Source organism: Mus musculus, chromosome 8 (genome assembly GCF_000001635.26).
Source record: "Mus musculus strain C57BL/6J chromosome 8, GRCm38.p6 C57BL/6J".
Classification (NCBI taxonomy): domain Eukaryota; kingdom Metazoa; phylum Chordata; class Mammalia; order Rodentia; family Muridae; genus Mus; species Mus musculus.
This window is the reverse complement of record NC_000074.6, coordinates 119,704,239-119,721,770: the sequence shown is the minus strand read 5'-3', so window position 1 is coordinate 119,721,770 and position 17,532 is coordinate 119,704,239. Positions and strand designations below refer to the sequence as shown.

At 50.5% G+C, this 17,532-nt stretch overlaps 1 protein-coding gene across 1 annotated transcript in view; it reads right to left on the bottom strand.

The window, feature by feature from the left end:
- Positions 1–17,532, bottom strand: part of Atp2c2 (ATPase, Ca++ transporting, type 2C, member 2) — a 57,710-nt gene that overhangs the window by 35,948 nt on the left and 4,230 nt on the right. Inside the window, exons 2-3 of the mRNA NM_026922.1 lie at positions 2,469–2,579; positions 481–597 (exon numbers count right to left, since the gene is read on the bottom strand). Coding sequence (NP_081198.1) covers positions 481–597; positions 2,469–2,579 — 228 coding nt within the window. The remainder of the gene's footprint in view (positions 1–480; positions 598–2,468; positions 2,580–17,532) is intronic.

Here is a 17,532-nt window from a genome sequence, read left to right as displayed (position 1 = left end):
AGCCTCTTGAGGCACACTCTTTCTTAATTCTTTCTTGGCCTTCTGATATGCTGGTTTGCCAGGATACCCCATGTCTCTCTTTGCTTCCTCTGGCAAATCTGTGTGCCATGGGAAAAGGTTTCCTGTTCCTCTGTCACACTCCCCCACCGCAAATGGCTTTAGGGGGGATAATAAAATAAATCGACAGTACTTATTTACTTACATCGGTATGATGCCTGGTGTGTGGCAATTGTCCCTAGTGCCCATGATTGCTAGTAAGGGTTATGGACACCTAGATCTTTAGTCACCTATGTAGAGTTCCTTCTGGAGTCTCAGAGCATCCAGGAGCACAGAACTGTTTATCTTAAAATGTATTCACCCCTCACCCCAGATGCAACCTGTCCAAGGACACCCAGGATCAATATTTAAAGAATGAATACTTGACCCGCCCTTCCTGGCCAGGGCCCCTAGTGACCACAGAGAAGGATGTCCTGCCCCTACCTGATCCAGGTATTTCTTCCACACGGGCTCAGCGTTATCTGTGACAAACTCGTTCCACCCATGGACCAGCCTGCGCTGGGCCACTGCAAATTCTGACAGGCCGCTGTCCAGGTCCACCTAAAAGGAGATAGGAATGTAGGGTGAACACACAGTCAGACCCAGAGAGGACCAAAGAGCGAAGTCACAGGTGCCTGGTGAGAGCCGGCATCTTCTGGGGGGCTGGGAGGGGGAGTAGGAAAATGGGCTTGTCCCTGCAGGAGAAGACACTTGAAGGAAGGGCATCTCCCCTGCACATCCAGCACATAAGATCTCATGGCTCTCTGCCAGGTCTCAACTCTAAGGGAAATGTCCTCATTGACCAGGTCTCTCCTAAACAATCAGGCTGATTCTATTCACACACACACACACACACACACACACACACACACACACACACAAGGGCTTCACACCCATTTCCCCCACCTTCCTCTTGCTCAGCTTCAAAGGATGCTAAAAGCATATCCCTCTTCTGCATATCATATCACTCCCCCTGCGTTACAGACCCACCAAATCCGATGCCCTCTGGCAAATGGATGTCACCCACGTTCCCCAATTGGGCTGCCAAAAAATACATCTTCATCACTGTTGACACAAACTTTCATTTCATACAGGCTACAGGCCAGTATGAAATGTCACTGCCAGTCAGGCTCTGGTTCAGTATCAAACCATTCCTAACACAGGCGTTGACTATGACGATACTGCTCCTTTATAAAACAAACAGGAGGGGCTGTGAGACCCTAATGGCCTAGGGTTACAGAGGAAGGGTCGAGAGAACTTCAACAATGGATATCTCAAACATGAGGCTGCCAGGAGTTGGCCATCTGCCTCCTCCCAACCTGACACCATAAACCCGGCTCCCTGACCATCAACTCTTGTAAGAATTTATTACCCTGCCAGTTACCTGGCTTCACTACCTTGTTTAACCTTAAAAGGTTCCCCTCCCCACCACCTACAAGCCCCTGAGAATGTAGATGAAGCATCTTCAAACACCCCTGCCAGCGGTACACAGCCACACAGACCTGGCCCCAGAGACCCCGACCACCTCTTCACGGGCATAAATAATACCATATCCCTCAATAAGTGGAGCCAGTTCTCCGAAGCTGTTCCCAGGTGTTGTTCATTACCCCTCCCCCCACACACTGCTTACTGTAATCCTGCCCTGCGCTCACCCACACCTGGCTAGGCTTCCCTCCCTCCAGTCCAGCTTGGTGTGCCATGGCCTGTCTACCCCAAAAGGGAAGCAGACACTGGGCACCTATGCATGTATGTACAAATCCCCATACATGTACACTTACATACATCCCAATACCCATGCATAGGATCATATCTGCCCATGTAATACATATATGCATGCACATACACTTCTGTACACACATGCAGTTCATACATATGTGCATGCACACAACATACCAACACACACACACGTATACACACAAACATGCGTGCACATGTGTGCACACACGAGTGTCACCAGTCTGCCTGGTGTTCCAAGTAACATAAGCTAAAGATATGATGTTGGCTCCATCCGGATGTCCCAGAGGTTGGACTCCTAGGCCAGAGTTGGTACCTCTCCTACACTGCTCACAAATTCTGCATCCCTCAGACACTCGTGAGAATTTGATGTCTGTAGTTGGCATCTCCGAGCCAAAAAAGATAAAGAGTGAGAGGCAGGTGTGGCGGAGAGCTTGAGCCCCGATGACAAGAGGCTGGAGGAAGCAAGGCTGAGCAGTTTCCTAACAGCGTTGGTCTCTGTGTCATTGCCAAAGGAGCAGTGGGTGGAAGGACTCCTGGCTGCAGATGCAGTGTGACCAGATGCCTCACGCTCTGTCTCTGTGTCTATACTTTATCTGGAACTGTGAGTCAGCATAGCCCCTCCTGTAAGCTGCTCTTGGAAGGTGTTTTGGTAAGGACAATGATAAAAGGAATAGATACAGTTACGAAATTCTTACATGGAAGGCTCTGGCCAGCTCCTCTCTGCTGCATTTGCAAGCTTCCCCGGGCGGCAGAGCAGCGACGGTCTTTTCTCTCTCGATAGCTTTCAGCTCGCACTGTTCATCAATCTGTGGAGAGAACAGCGTGGCGGGTGAGCACAGGACATCTTGCTAGGAGGGCTCTGGTAAAGCAGGGCACACATATGCAAAGTGAGTATTCATCCAATACAGCCGCCAACCCACGTCTGCTTCTACATCAGGAGACAGGCAGCTTCAGTCCCCAATCTCCCTCTCCAACCACCCAAAGTAGTTTTTCCAACGTGAGCTCTACAGAGACAGCCGTGTGCCCAGCATCTTCTGCCCGTGCTTTCTCTCCACATTGGTGACAGTGTGCAGGATGACTGCTCTTTCTACAGGTGCTCAGATCTCCTCAGCACGGATAGATTCAGCTCCCAGCCATTCTGCTAGGGGCAGGCGGGGTTTCTTTATAGTCATTGGCTATTACTGGCACGTCTGTCTGGAAATAACCTTTGTCTGTTGTTATTATCATGTTTCTGTGTGTATGGTATGTGTGTGATAGTGTTGTATGAGTACGTGTGGTGTTGTATGTATGCGCAGTATGCGGATGGTATGTTATTATATTCTAGTGTGTGTATGGTATGTGTGTGGTGGTGGTGTATGAGTACGCGTGTTGTTGTTTGTGTGTATGGTGTGTGTATGGTATGTTTTCATTATTATATTCTAGTGTGTGTATGGTATGTATGTGGTAGCATTGTATGACTATGTATGTTGTTGTATGTGTGTATGGTATATGTATGGCGGGTTGTTATATTTTAGGGTGTGTATGGTATGTGGGTGGTGTTATGTATGTGTTCTGTGCACATACATATGGTCAACATGTATGTGTATAGTATGTGCATATATGTAGTTAACATGTGGGATTTTCATCATTGTGTTCAGGTTTTTTTTAAGAGACAGGGTCTCTCACTGAACCAAGGATTCACCTGTTGGCAAAACTAGCTGGCCCCTGAACCCTGAGACTCCACCTGGCTCTGCACACTGGTGCCCGGGTTAGGTTACAGATGTATTCCACATGTGTACTACCATACTCATGTCTGTGTGGGCCTGGGGACCATGCTCAGATCCTCATGTCTGTGCATCAGAGCACTTTGCCGTCTCAATGATCTGACCAGCTGCATGAAACAACCTCTTTAGCAGGGTTAGGGTGACATTTGACATGACCTCACGGTGGGAATCCAGGTTAAGCATAAACTGTAGAGAGTGCCCCCTGTGGCAATATGTGGTATCACACCCTAGTTCTACAAGCTTTTCTAAATAATTCCAGGAAACGGGTAGAGGCCACCTGTTAGGTTCTCCAGGGCTGAGATCTGTGCCCAGACCCCAAGGCACATCAAATGCCCAGAGGCCCGGGACACTGCGACAACAGACAGACCTCAGCGCCAGGGCACATCAAGATGTTTACAGCGCTCTTCCCAGAATGCTGACACGGGGACATGATATCATCTCTTCCTTCTCAGGCCGTCACTGGGAACTGGGAAGGAGGAAGGGAAGAGGTGGTGGCATCTTCCTTCAGCTGAGGTGGAATCCAAGTTCCTCGTCCTTTCTCTCCAAGGCAGCACCCCAAGCAAGAGTTAGCACCTGACAGCCCATTTGTTATAGGGACCAGCAACCACATTCACCTCTGGGATTCTGCGTCTGGTATCAGAAACCAGAGCCTGGCGGTAAGGACACAGCTCCTCGCCAGGCTCTGTGGTCCCCGGAATGCCTCCATGCCAATAATGAGCTTGGTGCAGATTCCCTCTACAGAGAAATATGTGCCACTGGACTGTTGGCTCTAGTCCTGCAGTGCCCATCCAAGCTCCTTACACTTGCTCCTGTCGCATGGGAAGACAGCCCTGGTGTGAGCACACCCGTGCCTCTCCCTCTGGCTAAGCCACACTCACTTTCCAAATGCAGTATCCTGTGACCTTGAAACATCATGTGTGTTCACACACATACATACACACACACACATATACATACATATAGACAGACATACATATATACATACATACACACACAAATACACATATATACAAATACTCCCATACAATCAAAGGCATACACAGACATATATACATGTGCACACACAAATACATACACATACCTCACACACAGGCTTGGTGACACTTAGATCCTGGCTGCTATCAGACACACCCATGTCTCATGACCTGGCTATGGTAACTGACACTCCCTCAGATGTCTGTCCCCATTCTGTGTCCTGTTCCACCCCACCCCCACCCCACCCCTGTCTGCTCCCCTTGACCCCTCCTCCCCAGTCTTCTCAAACATAGCCTTATTTTCTCTGAGGTTTGACCTCTGTGGGTTTGGTACAATAGAATCCCATACTACCTGACCTTCCCTGCCCCATGCCTCCTCTGTGACCCCAGAGTGATGTTTGCCTGCAGCAAACAGCCTGCTGTTCCCATGTGGAACCCTGAGGCAACAGCCCAAGACACAGAGACTTCTCAGAGAAGCTTCCTCCAGCAGCAGGCTCAGGCTGGAACCTACAAAGGACAAATATGGTCTCCCATGGAAGACACAGGCTCAACAGCTCTGTCCCGTTCTCTCTGCCTCCCCGTCTGTCCAGCACAGAGGCCCCATTCATTTCACTTAGACCCCAGGAATCTCTGTCCTGTTCTGGGACTGATATCACGTGGGTTCCTCCAACATATTTGTGAGAAACTGACCCCTGCCTCAGTTTCTTTCTCTGAGTAATAAGGCCCATCACAGCAGAGGCATCACAGAACTGCAGTGGGCTATTGGACAAAAGGAAAGGGAAGACCCAAGAAGTCCCAAATCTAGGTGATGAGGGGACAGCAGGATTCCTTTCAGAAACTAAGGTCCTAGAGAAAGCACCAGGCTTAATAAACAAAGAGTACAGGGGCCCTGTCACCTCTGACATCTAGATAAACAGTCAGGAATTCCTTTGTGCATATTAAAACTGAGATACACATCTACTGCAAAAAAAATTTACTCAAACTGAGCTTATATGTGCATTCTCAGCACTTGGGAAGCTGAGGCAGGAGGATTGCTAAGAATTCAAGGCCAGTGTGAGTTACATAGCAAAGTCCTATTTTAAAAAAAAAATACAGTGATTTTTTTTAAAGCCATAAGTCTTGTGTGTGTGTGTGTGTGTGTGTGTGTGTGTGTGTATATCTTGCAATGACACTAGGTGTGAAGAATTTGAGAGACACTGAAAGATGTGTGGTACTGTCTTGATGGAGCCATTGAACTCTATGATAAAATGGAGGGGTCACAAGCTAAGAACAGCAGGTGGCCTCCCGGAACTGGGAGAGGCAGGGAAATAGTCCCCCCAACCCCCCAAACCAGCACAAGAAGCCACCCTGGTCAGACTGACTTTTGCATGTGAGACCCAGGTTGGCCTCTGTCCTCCAGGCACTAAGGAACACATGGGTGTAGCTTGGAGTGGTGGAAGTTTGTGTTAGGTCAAAGCAACAATGGTATTGCTGAGCTCCATGCTCCAGCACCTCCCTGTACTCAGACACTCAGTCCTGCTGACCAATACACAGGTCTCCCACACCGCTCCACTGGCCTCCTGGGAGAGGGGGCGGCCACAGTCTCACTTAATGCAGGAATGTCAGCATCGTACACGCAAAATGGAAGGTGCTATAACATGAACGCCAGTGACCATGGTAGCTGCTTGCACAGCTGTGCACAAGGAGGCAGTCAGAAGGTATAGGCACAGGAGCAGGCAGGGAGTGGCAGTCACAGCACAGGATGTCCCTTACGGTGGCACCACCCTCCTCCCTACAGAGGCCAGTGCCTGTGCAGCGGCCTCTGCAGCCAACGTGATTCTACCCTAACCATGTTTCGTTGGCTTCTTCCCTTATTTCCCGGCTTCCCGGCTTCCTCCTGAATGCAGAGAACCCTGCCCGCTGCCTGGGAGACCACAGTTCCTGTGCTATGCCAAGAAATTACGCAAGCACCTCCGCTTAAATCAACAAGGAAAAACACAAGGACAAAGATAAGTCATCCAAGAGCAAGAGGAAGCGGGGCCCGCCTTTTTCTTAGCATCTCCGAGTGAGAAAGGACTTTCTATGTACAAGATAAAACTCAGATTAAGAAACGCATTCAAATCCTGGATATAAAGGAGAATGGGCTTCCTAACACACAGGGTGAGCACTGTATGCTATGCAGCATCTGGAGATAAAACTGCTGCAGGAGAAATGTGAGTCTCTGGCCTGTGAAAGCGGAAAGCAACCGTCCATTCGGCTCTTTTTTAAACGAAAACTGGAAAAAGGATGTGGACTAAGGCTGCCAATCCCATGATAAAGCCGAGGATATCCACACACTAGCTCTGGTGCCAGGGAGAGCTTAACTCTCACACACAGCTGTGGGGCATGAACCAGGACAGTCCCCATTGCAGGGTATGGGATGCCATTTATGTTGGAAATGCTCTGCTCATGTCTTGTTCAGACAGACCTTCTCTCAGAAGGGTTTTTGCAGAGCCTCGCTGTTTATAACAGTTCCGGGTTAGCACCAACCCACACACCCACTGATGGGCTGACTGGCCAACCAGGAGACCACCAGGACGCATGGCCCAATGCTGACCCTGAAAGAAGACCTCTCCGAGTTCCCCGATTGAAAAAGTTAACTGTACATTGAAGAATACCTGCCACAGCCAGGCGTGCAAATCACAAGCAGCTGTCTGGACCCTCACATGTGTATGCGCCTGAGTGAGCACTGCCCAGAACCAGGATGGAACGTACAGGTCCCAGAATCCCCCTGGCACTGGGCATCTCTCACACACTGCCTTCCAGAAATATTAAATTCTGCTTTATACATGAATCTGCTCTGCCTGCTCCAGAAACCCAGAGAACTGTCACACCCAGGGACCCCAGCCCTCCTGTTGTCTTTGTGAGAGTGGCTGTTTATCTACCAGCGACTGCAGGTTACTCTCTGTCGCTTTGTGGGACCACGGGTGTTTCATTCCATCAGTATATAGTATATAGCAGTCTGGTTTGGCGATTTATTAGTTGACTGGAGGGGTGGGCATGTAGGCTGCGCCCAGTTTGGGCTGTTATGTCATAGGCACACAAAACTATGAGTTCCCACAGCAGGTGTTTAGCTATAATGGACATTTCCACAGAGTCTTCCCCAAACAGTGGTGCCGTTAATGAGAGATAAAGAAGGGAAAAAGACGTGTGGGCTGCTGTCAAGAAGGTGACCCATACAAAACACGGAGGAAAAGAAGGTGGAAGGAAAATGCTTCTGCCAGAATCCACCAGTCAGTGGGGACTCTAGTGGCCTTTGAATTTGGGAACCTGGTAGCTAAAGGCAGGGACAATGTGGAGTGGTTTTGTGCTTTTGTGAGTCCTGAACTACGTGTAAGAGTTACTGATTCAAAGTGGGAGGCAGTCTTGCCTTGCCTGGGGGCGGGAATAGACAGAGGGGCAGCTGCTTCCCCAGAAAGAAAGGCTGAGAGACCATAAGACCCAGCTCTCTAGGGAAAGGGGCTTATGAGAAAAAGCTCCCATTCTTCCCCAGCCAGCCCCGAGGGTATGCTGCAGGGCAGAGAGCAGTTCTTGAAGAGCCTCAGGTCCTACGCACCCTGAGAGGCAGGTCTCCTGAGAGGCAGGTCTCCTGAGAGGCAGGTCTCCTGAGAGGCAGGTCTCCTAGCAGGCAGGTCTCCTGACATAGTGTACGTGTGGTAGAGAAAGGAAAGGGACAGATTTTGCAAGCGAGTCCAGTAGGGCCCGGTGCTTTTTAGTATCAAGTGGGAAAAATTCCTCAAGGCAACAACCCAGGGAGCTGTGGCTAGACTGGAGGCTGCTTGCTCAGGATTCAAATTCTGGTTCCCCACCTGCCCACTGGGCCTCCTTCAGCAAAGCCCATGGCTTTCTTAAATCCTGGTGAGCCACCCTGTGGTATGAACTCAGTAAGAGCATACAGCCGAGACTGCCGAGAGACAGCCCCAGCTGCAGCCTAAGGTCAAGGCGGACAACGAGCTCCTGCCTGGGCTGCAGTGGTGTCTAGAGTATGCATGTGCATGCATGTATTTGCATGCATGCAGGTATGTGTGCACTTATGCGTGTGTGTGTGTGAGTGTATGTATGTGGATGTGTATGCACCTGTAAGCATGTGGAGGGGTGCGTGTGCGTGTGTGCATGTGTGTGTGTGTGTGTGTGTGTGTGTGTGTATGAGGCAAGGCCTAAAGGAGAATTCAGCTCTCAGTAAGACACATCATGACCCACCATGTGTGCTGTTCAAGAGGGACAGCATTGCCAGGGACCAGGGGACACAGCTGGGCTGAGTGGCAGCCAAAGTAATTGGAAACCAACACATAGCTGTCAAGGGAAGGAGACCGCTCACACACAGGTAAACCATGTGATTCAGAAATAGCCCTGTAACCAAGAAGTGCTCAGGGAGTGGACACGGGCTGTTTGGGATTTATGGGATTGAAATGTACGGGTGTATATATGCACAGACACAAGGCTGAGTATAGACAAACAGTGTGTGCATACACACACCCCCTTCATCCCATTAGCAAAGACAGAGAGATTTTTTTGTTTGTTTCTCAACCCAGAGGCCTAAGCAAAATGCACACCAGGATCTAAGAGACAAGGCTGCTTCTCGTGAGTCCAGCTTAGTATTTCTTCCCATTTCAACGGGCTCACCTGCTTCTGGGGAAGGCTAGAAGGACAAGGGGACCTTATGAAGGGTCTCTCACAAGCCAAAACTGGGCACCTAGAGCAAGCCGCAGTGAATACTGACAGCAGCAGACACGAACAGAGTCAAACCAGAATGCATGTGCTCACACATGTGGGGATGACTCAAGGGGCGGGGAGAAGAGGCGGCACAGGAAGTGGCTGAACAGTGGGATTGGGACATCACTCATCACGCTTTTCCTCGGGCAAGCATCACCCATGCAGGCCAGAGAGGGACACATCAGTCCTGGTTCAGGCTAGGAGCTGCCACCACCAGCAATGGGACACTCAGCATCACAAGGACACTGGGGACCTGGTAAAGGACTTGGAGCACAGCCATGAGGATCAGAGTTCAGTGCCCACCAGCATGCATGTAAAAGCCACACACAGCGGTACATGTCTGTAGTCCCAGTGCTGGGGGCGCAGAGGCAGACGATGCAGCAGAAACAGCGAGCTCCAAGTTCAGTGAGAAACTCAGTTTCAGAAAGTGGAATAGAGGAAACGCCCAACTCAAGGCTGACCTCAGCACACAGTGAGCACACACACACCCTCCACAAGGCCCTTTAGAGAGTAGACCTAATGTGTATCTGAGGAAACACCAGACCAGCCCAAATGGGGGGAATATTCCACAAAGTTATAAGCTTGGAATCTTTAAGATCTTCAGGGACCTCAGATGAGCATGGTAGCACACACTGTTAATACCAGCACTTGGGAGGCAGAGGCAGGTGGATGTCTGTGAATTGGAGGCCAGCCTGGTCTACAAAGAAAGTCCAGGACAGCCAGGGCTACACAGAGAAACCTTGACTTGAAAAACTAAAAAGTTCTACTGAGCTTGGAAGACAGCCAGGGACCTGAAAGATCAGGAAAACCAAGGAACCATTGCATATAGCAGGTGACAAGGAAGTTCCAGACCCCAGTGAGGCCACATGAATGTGCCCGAGGCTGAGTGGAGATACAGAGAGGACCATACAATCTTTATTGCAATTAAGAATAAACATCTTCAAGTGTTTAGGGTAATGGATCATCATGTAATTTGTGCCCAAATAGGGGTGGCAAGGGTGAAGGTGAGGTGGTCAGCATAGACATGTACTAACTATAAGTATCTGGATGAAGAACATTCAGTGTCTGTCTATTGGTCTCCAAACATGTCCCCCTTACGGCTGCAGACCCAGTTTGCATATTTACTGAGCACATCTGGTCCAGCACAGCTGCCAAGCCGGCGAGTACCGGCTTCCAAGTCTGTCCGAAAGGTTGGTGATTCGCAGTGACCACTTTGTTGAAGGGGGCAAGTGGTGTCCCAGGATCAGGAGGCCTGAGCACTGAGCCTACCTCCTGTTGGGCAGTGGTGCCACCTGTCCACCGCCCTGCCTCACAGACAGAGCCGGAAGCTCCAGGTCATCCACTCCTTCTGGGATCAGCTATACAAGGTGGGTTTCCTTAAGACCTGCTGTGACCTGCACAGCAGGAAGTAACAAGGCCTGAGCTGGGTCCAGGATGACAGGGAAGGCAACTCCAGGAAGCACCAAGCCTGTGTTCCTGGAAGCAGAGTCCCACCCTGGTTTCAGCTTCAGGCTCTACCGGCTGGTCGTGAGGCCACCTCTTCTGGAGACCAATAGATAAAGGTGGCTTTCCTCCAGCCCTGGGAAAAACTTGCCTGCCTCTTCCATTCAATGCCTAGGGCCTCCCTGTGGGCAGCATCAGACCCCTAACTTCAGTGAGGTTCCATCTCTGATCCCTGGTCTTGGGAGCCTTTGGTCCCAGGTCCCTGGCTGGAGCAGTGTTGAGGGCTGGGATTCATCTGGCCAGGAAGAGACAGGAAGAGTGACTGGCTTACTCACTCACTCACTCACACACAGTCCGTGTCCACGGGGCCAGTTGCATAAAACAGTTCGAAAAGAGGCTGAGGAGCCTAAGAGAAAAATATCCAGCACAGAGAAGTAAAACTTACATGTTAGAGGATCAGCCTTCAAATCCCCAGGCAAGTTGTCTAACTATAGACAAGCTCTTGAAATTTCGGGACCTCTGGGACCCCCTCTAAGAGATCAAAATGGGAAAGGAACCTAGCTAGGTATAGACACCATCCAAGGTGAATATGCCTGCCTAGCAATGGTGCAGGATTTGGGGGAGGAGAACATTGGGGGAGCTGAGGGGCAGGGGAATTGAGATGTCTCACTGAAGGTAGACAGAGACATGTAATAACACCTACCTATAATTAAAGACTAACAACGGGGACTGAGTCTTATAAGCATAAGGATCCGAGTTAAATTTCCATAAACCTCGCTAAATTAAACAAAACAAAACACCAAGCAGTCCTGGGAAGGAGGCAGGTTCGAGGCAGAGACAGATGAATCCCTCTCTGGCCAGCCAGCCTAGAAGCCTTGGCAATTTTCAGGCCAGTGGGAGACAAAATATGATGTCCTGAGGGACAAACACAACTCAGGTTCTGGCCTGACCTCCATGCAGGTGTGTGTGGGGACATACACATGAACAGCCCTCAGGTGGCGCCCTCAATGCTCCACCCCCTACTTAATACTTAATCGCGACTTAATGATCTAAATATTTAATCTTCTATTTAATCACGCTTCCCCAGGAGGCGCCTCAGATGTGCACCATTTACCCCACTGCACAGAGGGTAGGTTCAGGTGTGGGGATGTGAAGGCATTACACAAGCTCTCACAGGGCTGGGTGGAGCAATGCAGTCTACAGGAAAGCAGCCTGGGCCAGAGACTCTTGCAACATATCCCACAGTCTTCATAGCGAAGAACCAGAACGCCCTTGCACACCATAGCCCGGCTGTCACACAGCGACACGGACGCTAACAGTGCCCCAGGAGGAAAATGGGGCCAAAGTGTGTGGTGGGAATGAAGCTGTGGAATTGTGGCCATTGAGATTTTCTGTGGGTTCATGAGGAGAAAAAATAGGACAGGTATAGAAAGGGGGGGAAATGGGAAGACAAAGCAGGAAGGGTCACGTCCAGTCCCAGGTACTCCAGAGACCACACTTAAGAACAAGAGGCTCAGGCAGAATGTAATGAGAAGAGAAGGCAGGGTGCACGGGACATTTCACTGCCTCCATGCTTGGGGGAGGGGTTGGGAAGGAGCAGCTGTGAGGGAAGTCTGCAGAAACCAGAGAGAGAGAGAGAGAGAGAGAGAGAGAGAGAGAGAGAGAGAGAGAGAGAATGTGTGTGTGTGTGTGTGTGTGTGTGTGTGAGTCAGAGACACCTGCCCTCAGGGCTTCCTGGAGCACAGCCACCTCCCAGATCACAGAGGAGGAAGAGAGAGACTTCATTTCCCCTGGGATCCGCCACCATGACCATGCATTTGGCTCCATGGCCTGTGTGTGGGGTGTGTGACTCAGGAGCGGCTGGCCAAGTGCAAGTCTCCGGTTCCTCGAGCCCCACCCCCTCCTCCAGAAAGCATCCATAGCACAGCAGAAGCACAGGCTTTGTCTGTCTGTCCTGCTCCACCCTCCCTCATCGGGCCTACCTCCAGATACTCTATAGTAGGGCAGGCGCTCTGCTCACTTACTCCAGAGAGGGAGCGGTAGGAAGAGGATGTCTAACCAATGAGAAGCTGCTAATCTGTCAAGTGGGTCTCACGGTCCAGGGAGCACCTGAGCTGGGTCTCGGGGCGCACCAGAGCAACCGAGGCCAGCTGAGGCCTGGAGTGTCAGAGTCACCCTCCCGTGTCAGTGTCTGAGGTGTGAAGCAGGCCCAAGCCTCTGCACTTCTCACACGCTCCCTGGGGCTGCTAGTCAGTACAACTTCCTGGTCATTCCAAAATCGCTCTCCACAGGTGCTGAGGGGTGGCCTGCGGACGTGCAAGGACCATGAAGACTCCGCTAACGCGGCCTAAAAGCTATGAGGAGCCTGTGGACAGGGCAAAGGAAGAACCCAGAAGCCTGGCAATGAATCCGACTCTTACTGATTCTTATGACCAAGTGTCTCCTTACACAGCAGAACCCAGGGAGATACCAAATGAGTCACCTCAGCCTCCCTCATACACCAGGAAGGGATGGGTCTGCCAGGCACTGCAACTGGAACTCTGGGCCAGGGGGTGGTCTCAGGTCAGACCCCCACCCCCCAATACCCACAAGACTCCCCAACACACACACATTTGACCTGCCTAGAAGCAAAGACTTATCAGCCCTGGGAATACATGAGTGGTCTTGTGGGTGACACACAAACTAACCAGGCCTCATACACGTGGCTGTTCAGAGAGATCATGGATGCAATGATGACCTTGGTTCTGGAAGTTTCCAGAGTCACAAGTCGTGGGCATGTCTCCCCTGTCTACACTTGATCATGCTTTGCTTTTCTCTTCCCTCCAGTAGGTCAACAGAAAGTTCTGGAAGATGCCTTGCAGTAGAGCAGTTTCTGCCTAGATGTGGGGACAGTTGGGGGCGTGGCCTAACTTCAAGTACTGTACATCCTCCATGGGTTTCCCTCGGTGGCTGCAGCTCCTGGGGGGACAAGGACTCCTCAGGAGATGTTTCCGTAAGGAACTTACGGCCTCTCCTCCCATGACCACCACCACTCCAGCCTCAGGATATGGCTTCTCTGCAGTCAGGACTTTAAGAGAAGGCACTGGGGTGAAGCAAGGTCACTGAGGGTGGTCCGTCAGTTGGAGTTCTTAGTAGCTCAGGACACAAGATGCCCTCAGAGAATGACCAGGATGGGACAAGAGAGATGGTGTTCTCCAGCTCAGGAGGAGCCAGGAGCTGGTTCCTCCATCCCAGGCTCCCAGTAAGACACACAGAACTTCCTCCAAGGATGGGCTGGCTCATCTGGGGCCTCTGTACCCATCAGCGACACTGTTGAACCTCCACCCCCAGCTAGGTCCTGTAGACAGGACATCGGCAGGAAGCTGAGAAAGACCCCAGCCCTCTAGCCCTGGAAGCCATAGTGACCGCAGGCCCCACTGAATGGTACTGAGCTCCCTGCCTGCTGTCATTCTCAAAGTTCCACAGGTCCAAAGCCCTCTAAGGAGATGGGTGGGATGGCTCAGCGAGGAAAGAAAGATCCTTGGTGTCAAACCAAGGTCCTGTGACCCATATGGTCGGAGGAGAGACCTGATTCTCGTAAGTTGTCCTCTGACCTCCGCATGCACGAAATAATTTTTTAACGCGTAGTTTAAACCACTACAGAAACTGCTCAGAATAGCCTGAGGCAGCACAGACACAATCGTTCGTCAGTGTTAATCTTCCCCTTCCTCTCTGCACAGTGACTGTGCTTCAGTGTTAAACTTCCCCTTCCCCTCCGGACAGACCAGGACTGTGCTTCACTGTTAATCTTCCCCTTCCCCTCTGGACAGACAATGACTGTGCTTCAGTGTTAATCTTCCCCTTCCTTTTCAATGAGAACCCAAGACATGTCCACTTTGAGGCTTCCTGGGTGTAAGCCATCCCATCCCACCTAAGGAAGAAGTTCAAGGGAACAAAAATAGATGCTCAGTGTGGGGCTGGATGGCTCAGCTCATCCAGGGTTCCACTTCCCATCACCCACTATTCCAGTAGCTTTGACCTTCCTCTCTCTGGAGTCTCTGCACATGTCTAGTAATTATCCATAAAGTGCAATCCTAAGGAAGAGTCAAACCCAAGACAAGGCTATTGAGATAGCTCAGTGGGTAAAGGAGCCTTGTCACTAACCTGCATGGTGAAACAAGAGAACCAACTCCCAGAGTTGTGCTCTGACCTTCCTATATGTGCTGTGGCACCCTCGTCCCCTGTCCACTAACCATGGCTTTTTAAGACCCCCAAGGCTGGTGAGATGGCTCACCAGTGGGCAAAGACATCTGCTTTGCAAGCTCGGAACCCATATAAAAAATGGAACCAACATCACAAAGTTGTCCTAGGACCCCCACATGTGTGCTGTGCCCAACGTGCACCTGATACACATATACGCAGTAACCAATAAAATAAATTTTGTAAAAGCCATGACAATGGGAGACAGAAACACTCTCTTCCTTTTTTTGCACAAGGATCTATTTTCCTTTCACACCCAATCCCAGGAACAAGACAGCCAGCTCTGCCCTCATACCAGCCCTAACCACTTTGAGCCGAGCCCCTTTCCTGAGCCCCTCACTCTATGGTACTGAACCAAAGCAACTCTGCCAGGAACTAGTGGGAGTGGGGATGCCCAAGAATGACAGCCTGTGTTGTCCCCCCCTCCCGCTTCCCACTGGCTCCTCATGTGACAGGCTGGGGTCTGTCCTGATAGAGCTGCTCAGACTCACAGCCACCTCTCCCAGCTCCTGCAAAGCCCTAGCTAGCTCTTCACTCAGCCAGGGTCCCTGGCTAAGGCCCAGTGTGTCCCAGTTAGGAGGTTTCCAGATGCACTTTCTGCCAGCTCTCATTTCAACTGGTCATCAGCAGGGCAGGAGGGGAGTTCCAACATTGAGGTTCTTCCTTTATAAGCCAGACTGCTTTGAGCATGAGACAGGTAAGTTCCTAGCCTGATGGGAGTAGCTGACTTATTAAGGAGTTATTAAGGATCTACCTATCCATTTGGTAGATAGCCTTGTGCTCACTCATACTTGGGAAACCCAAATCCCAGCTCTAGTCCCATCCCCGGCCATGCATAGACACACACCAAACACTTCAGCTGTGTCGATCCTGGCTTCAGCGATTACTCTAGGTTTCTTTACCTTTCAGGACAAGGTTTGTGGCGTTAGGACTAAACAGACACCATGGTGTCATGGTCATACATTCTCCAGGACCTTCAGGCTGCCTGAGAATTTACTAAATTAAGTCTCTTAGCACAGACCTGGTAGCACTAGTGACAAGATTCTCAACACACAAGAGAATGTAGACACCACAGATCTCAGCTGTGTAAGCTACAGAGGTTAGAGGGGCAGAAAGAGGCAGCCAGCCACAGGCAGGTGCCTGACATGAATCCTGTCTTTGTTCACAGCTCCTTGCCTGCCACCACCAGGGAGCCCCGGAGCGAGTTATTATATACAACAGAACTAAGTGAAGCAACATCATCCTGTAATCCAGATGTTCCTTATCTGCAAGTGGCCAAGCCAGTTCTGTAGCGATTGGTCACAGTCAGCTTGCCGCCAGGTGTCACAGGCCTGAGACTGATCACTTTAAACTAGCAAGCTCCTAGATAGTGACATCCCATTCGACACACACGTGTGAACATGGCCATTCTTGGTGTGAGCAAGCTCACAACTCCAAACTCTGAGCCCAGGGGGAAAAAATAGCATCAAAGGAAACATTACAAAACTAGGGACTCCCGAGCAGGCTGTGTGTGTCCATGTGTGTATGTGTGTGTGCATGTGTATATATGCATGTGTGCATATGCATGTGTGCATGTGTATATGTGTTTGCATGTATGTATCCATGTGTGTGCATGTGTGCATATGTGTATATTTCTGTGTGTACATGAACATGTTTGTATGTGTGTACATGTGCGTCCATGTGTATCTGTGTGTGCATGTGTGTATGTGTGTGTGCATATGTGTATCTCTGTATGTATGTGTATCTCTGTGTATATGTGTATCTCTGTGTGTATAAGTATATGTGTGTGTCCATGTGTATCTGTGTGTATGCATGTGCATGCATGTGTAGCATTTTTTATATGAATCATGTCAGGTCTGCTCATTTTTGGCAGGATCTCATGTAGCCCAGGCTTTCCCTGAACTATTTATCTACGGAGTCAGGGGGTGACTGAAGGTAGATCCTCCTGTCTCCACTTCTAGAATGCTGGGATGACAGATGTGCACATCTGGCTGGAAGTCTTTCCACTACTGTGGGAGGGCAGCCTAAGGGAGCCCCTAATTGCCGCCCTGCTCTCTAGTGTCCCCTCAAGCAGTGTGCCACCCCTTATCCCTTCCCTATGGAGGAGACTAAGCCTGGCGCTCCTTCCTGGAACTGAAGAGGTACAGCAGAAGTTTTAAGTTCTCATACGTGGCGTTCGTCGTGAGTATTCTAAGGCTACCTTTACTAATCCCCACTGAGCCGTCTGTCTGCTGGGCCACAGTGAGTCCCGCAGAGAGGATCACATGGTCAGCAAACAGGCCTGCCACAGCCATAGTGCTTAGAGTTGCATGGCTCCAGGTGAGACCACAGCTCTGCACACAGTGTGACCGCCACCTTGAGAGCGACCCTGAGCCAGGAACACTCAGTTGTACAAGCACAAGTATCTTCTCCAGGCTCGGGGGCAAGGTGTTCTTCAGCCAGGGGTGGAGAACGAACCAGCCATCGCACGTCATGGATTGGGTCTCGGTCTCGTCACAGGAGCCTGTGGCTCCTTTGATTGGCAAGTTGAATGTTAATGTGAACTGAAGTCACACCCCAGTGTAAGTTGTTAAGATGACAAGGGGAAGAGGGTACAAACCTTTTCTCTA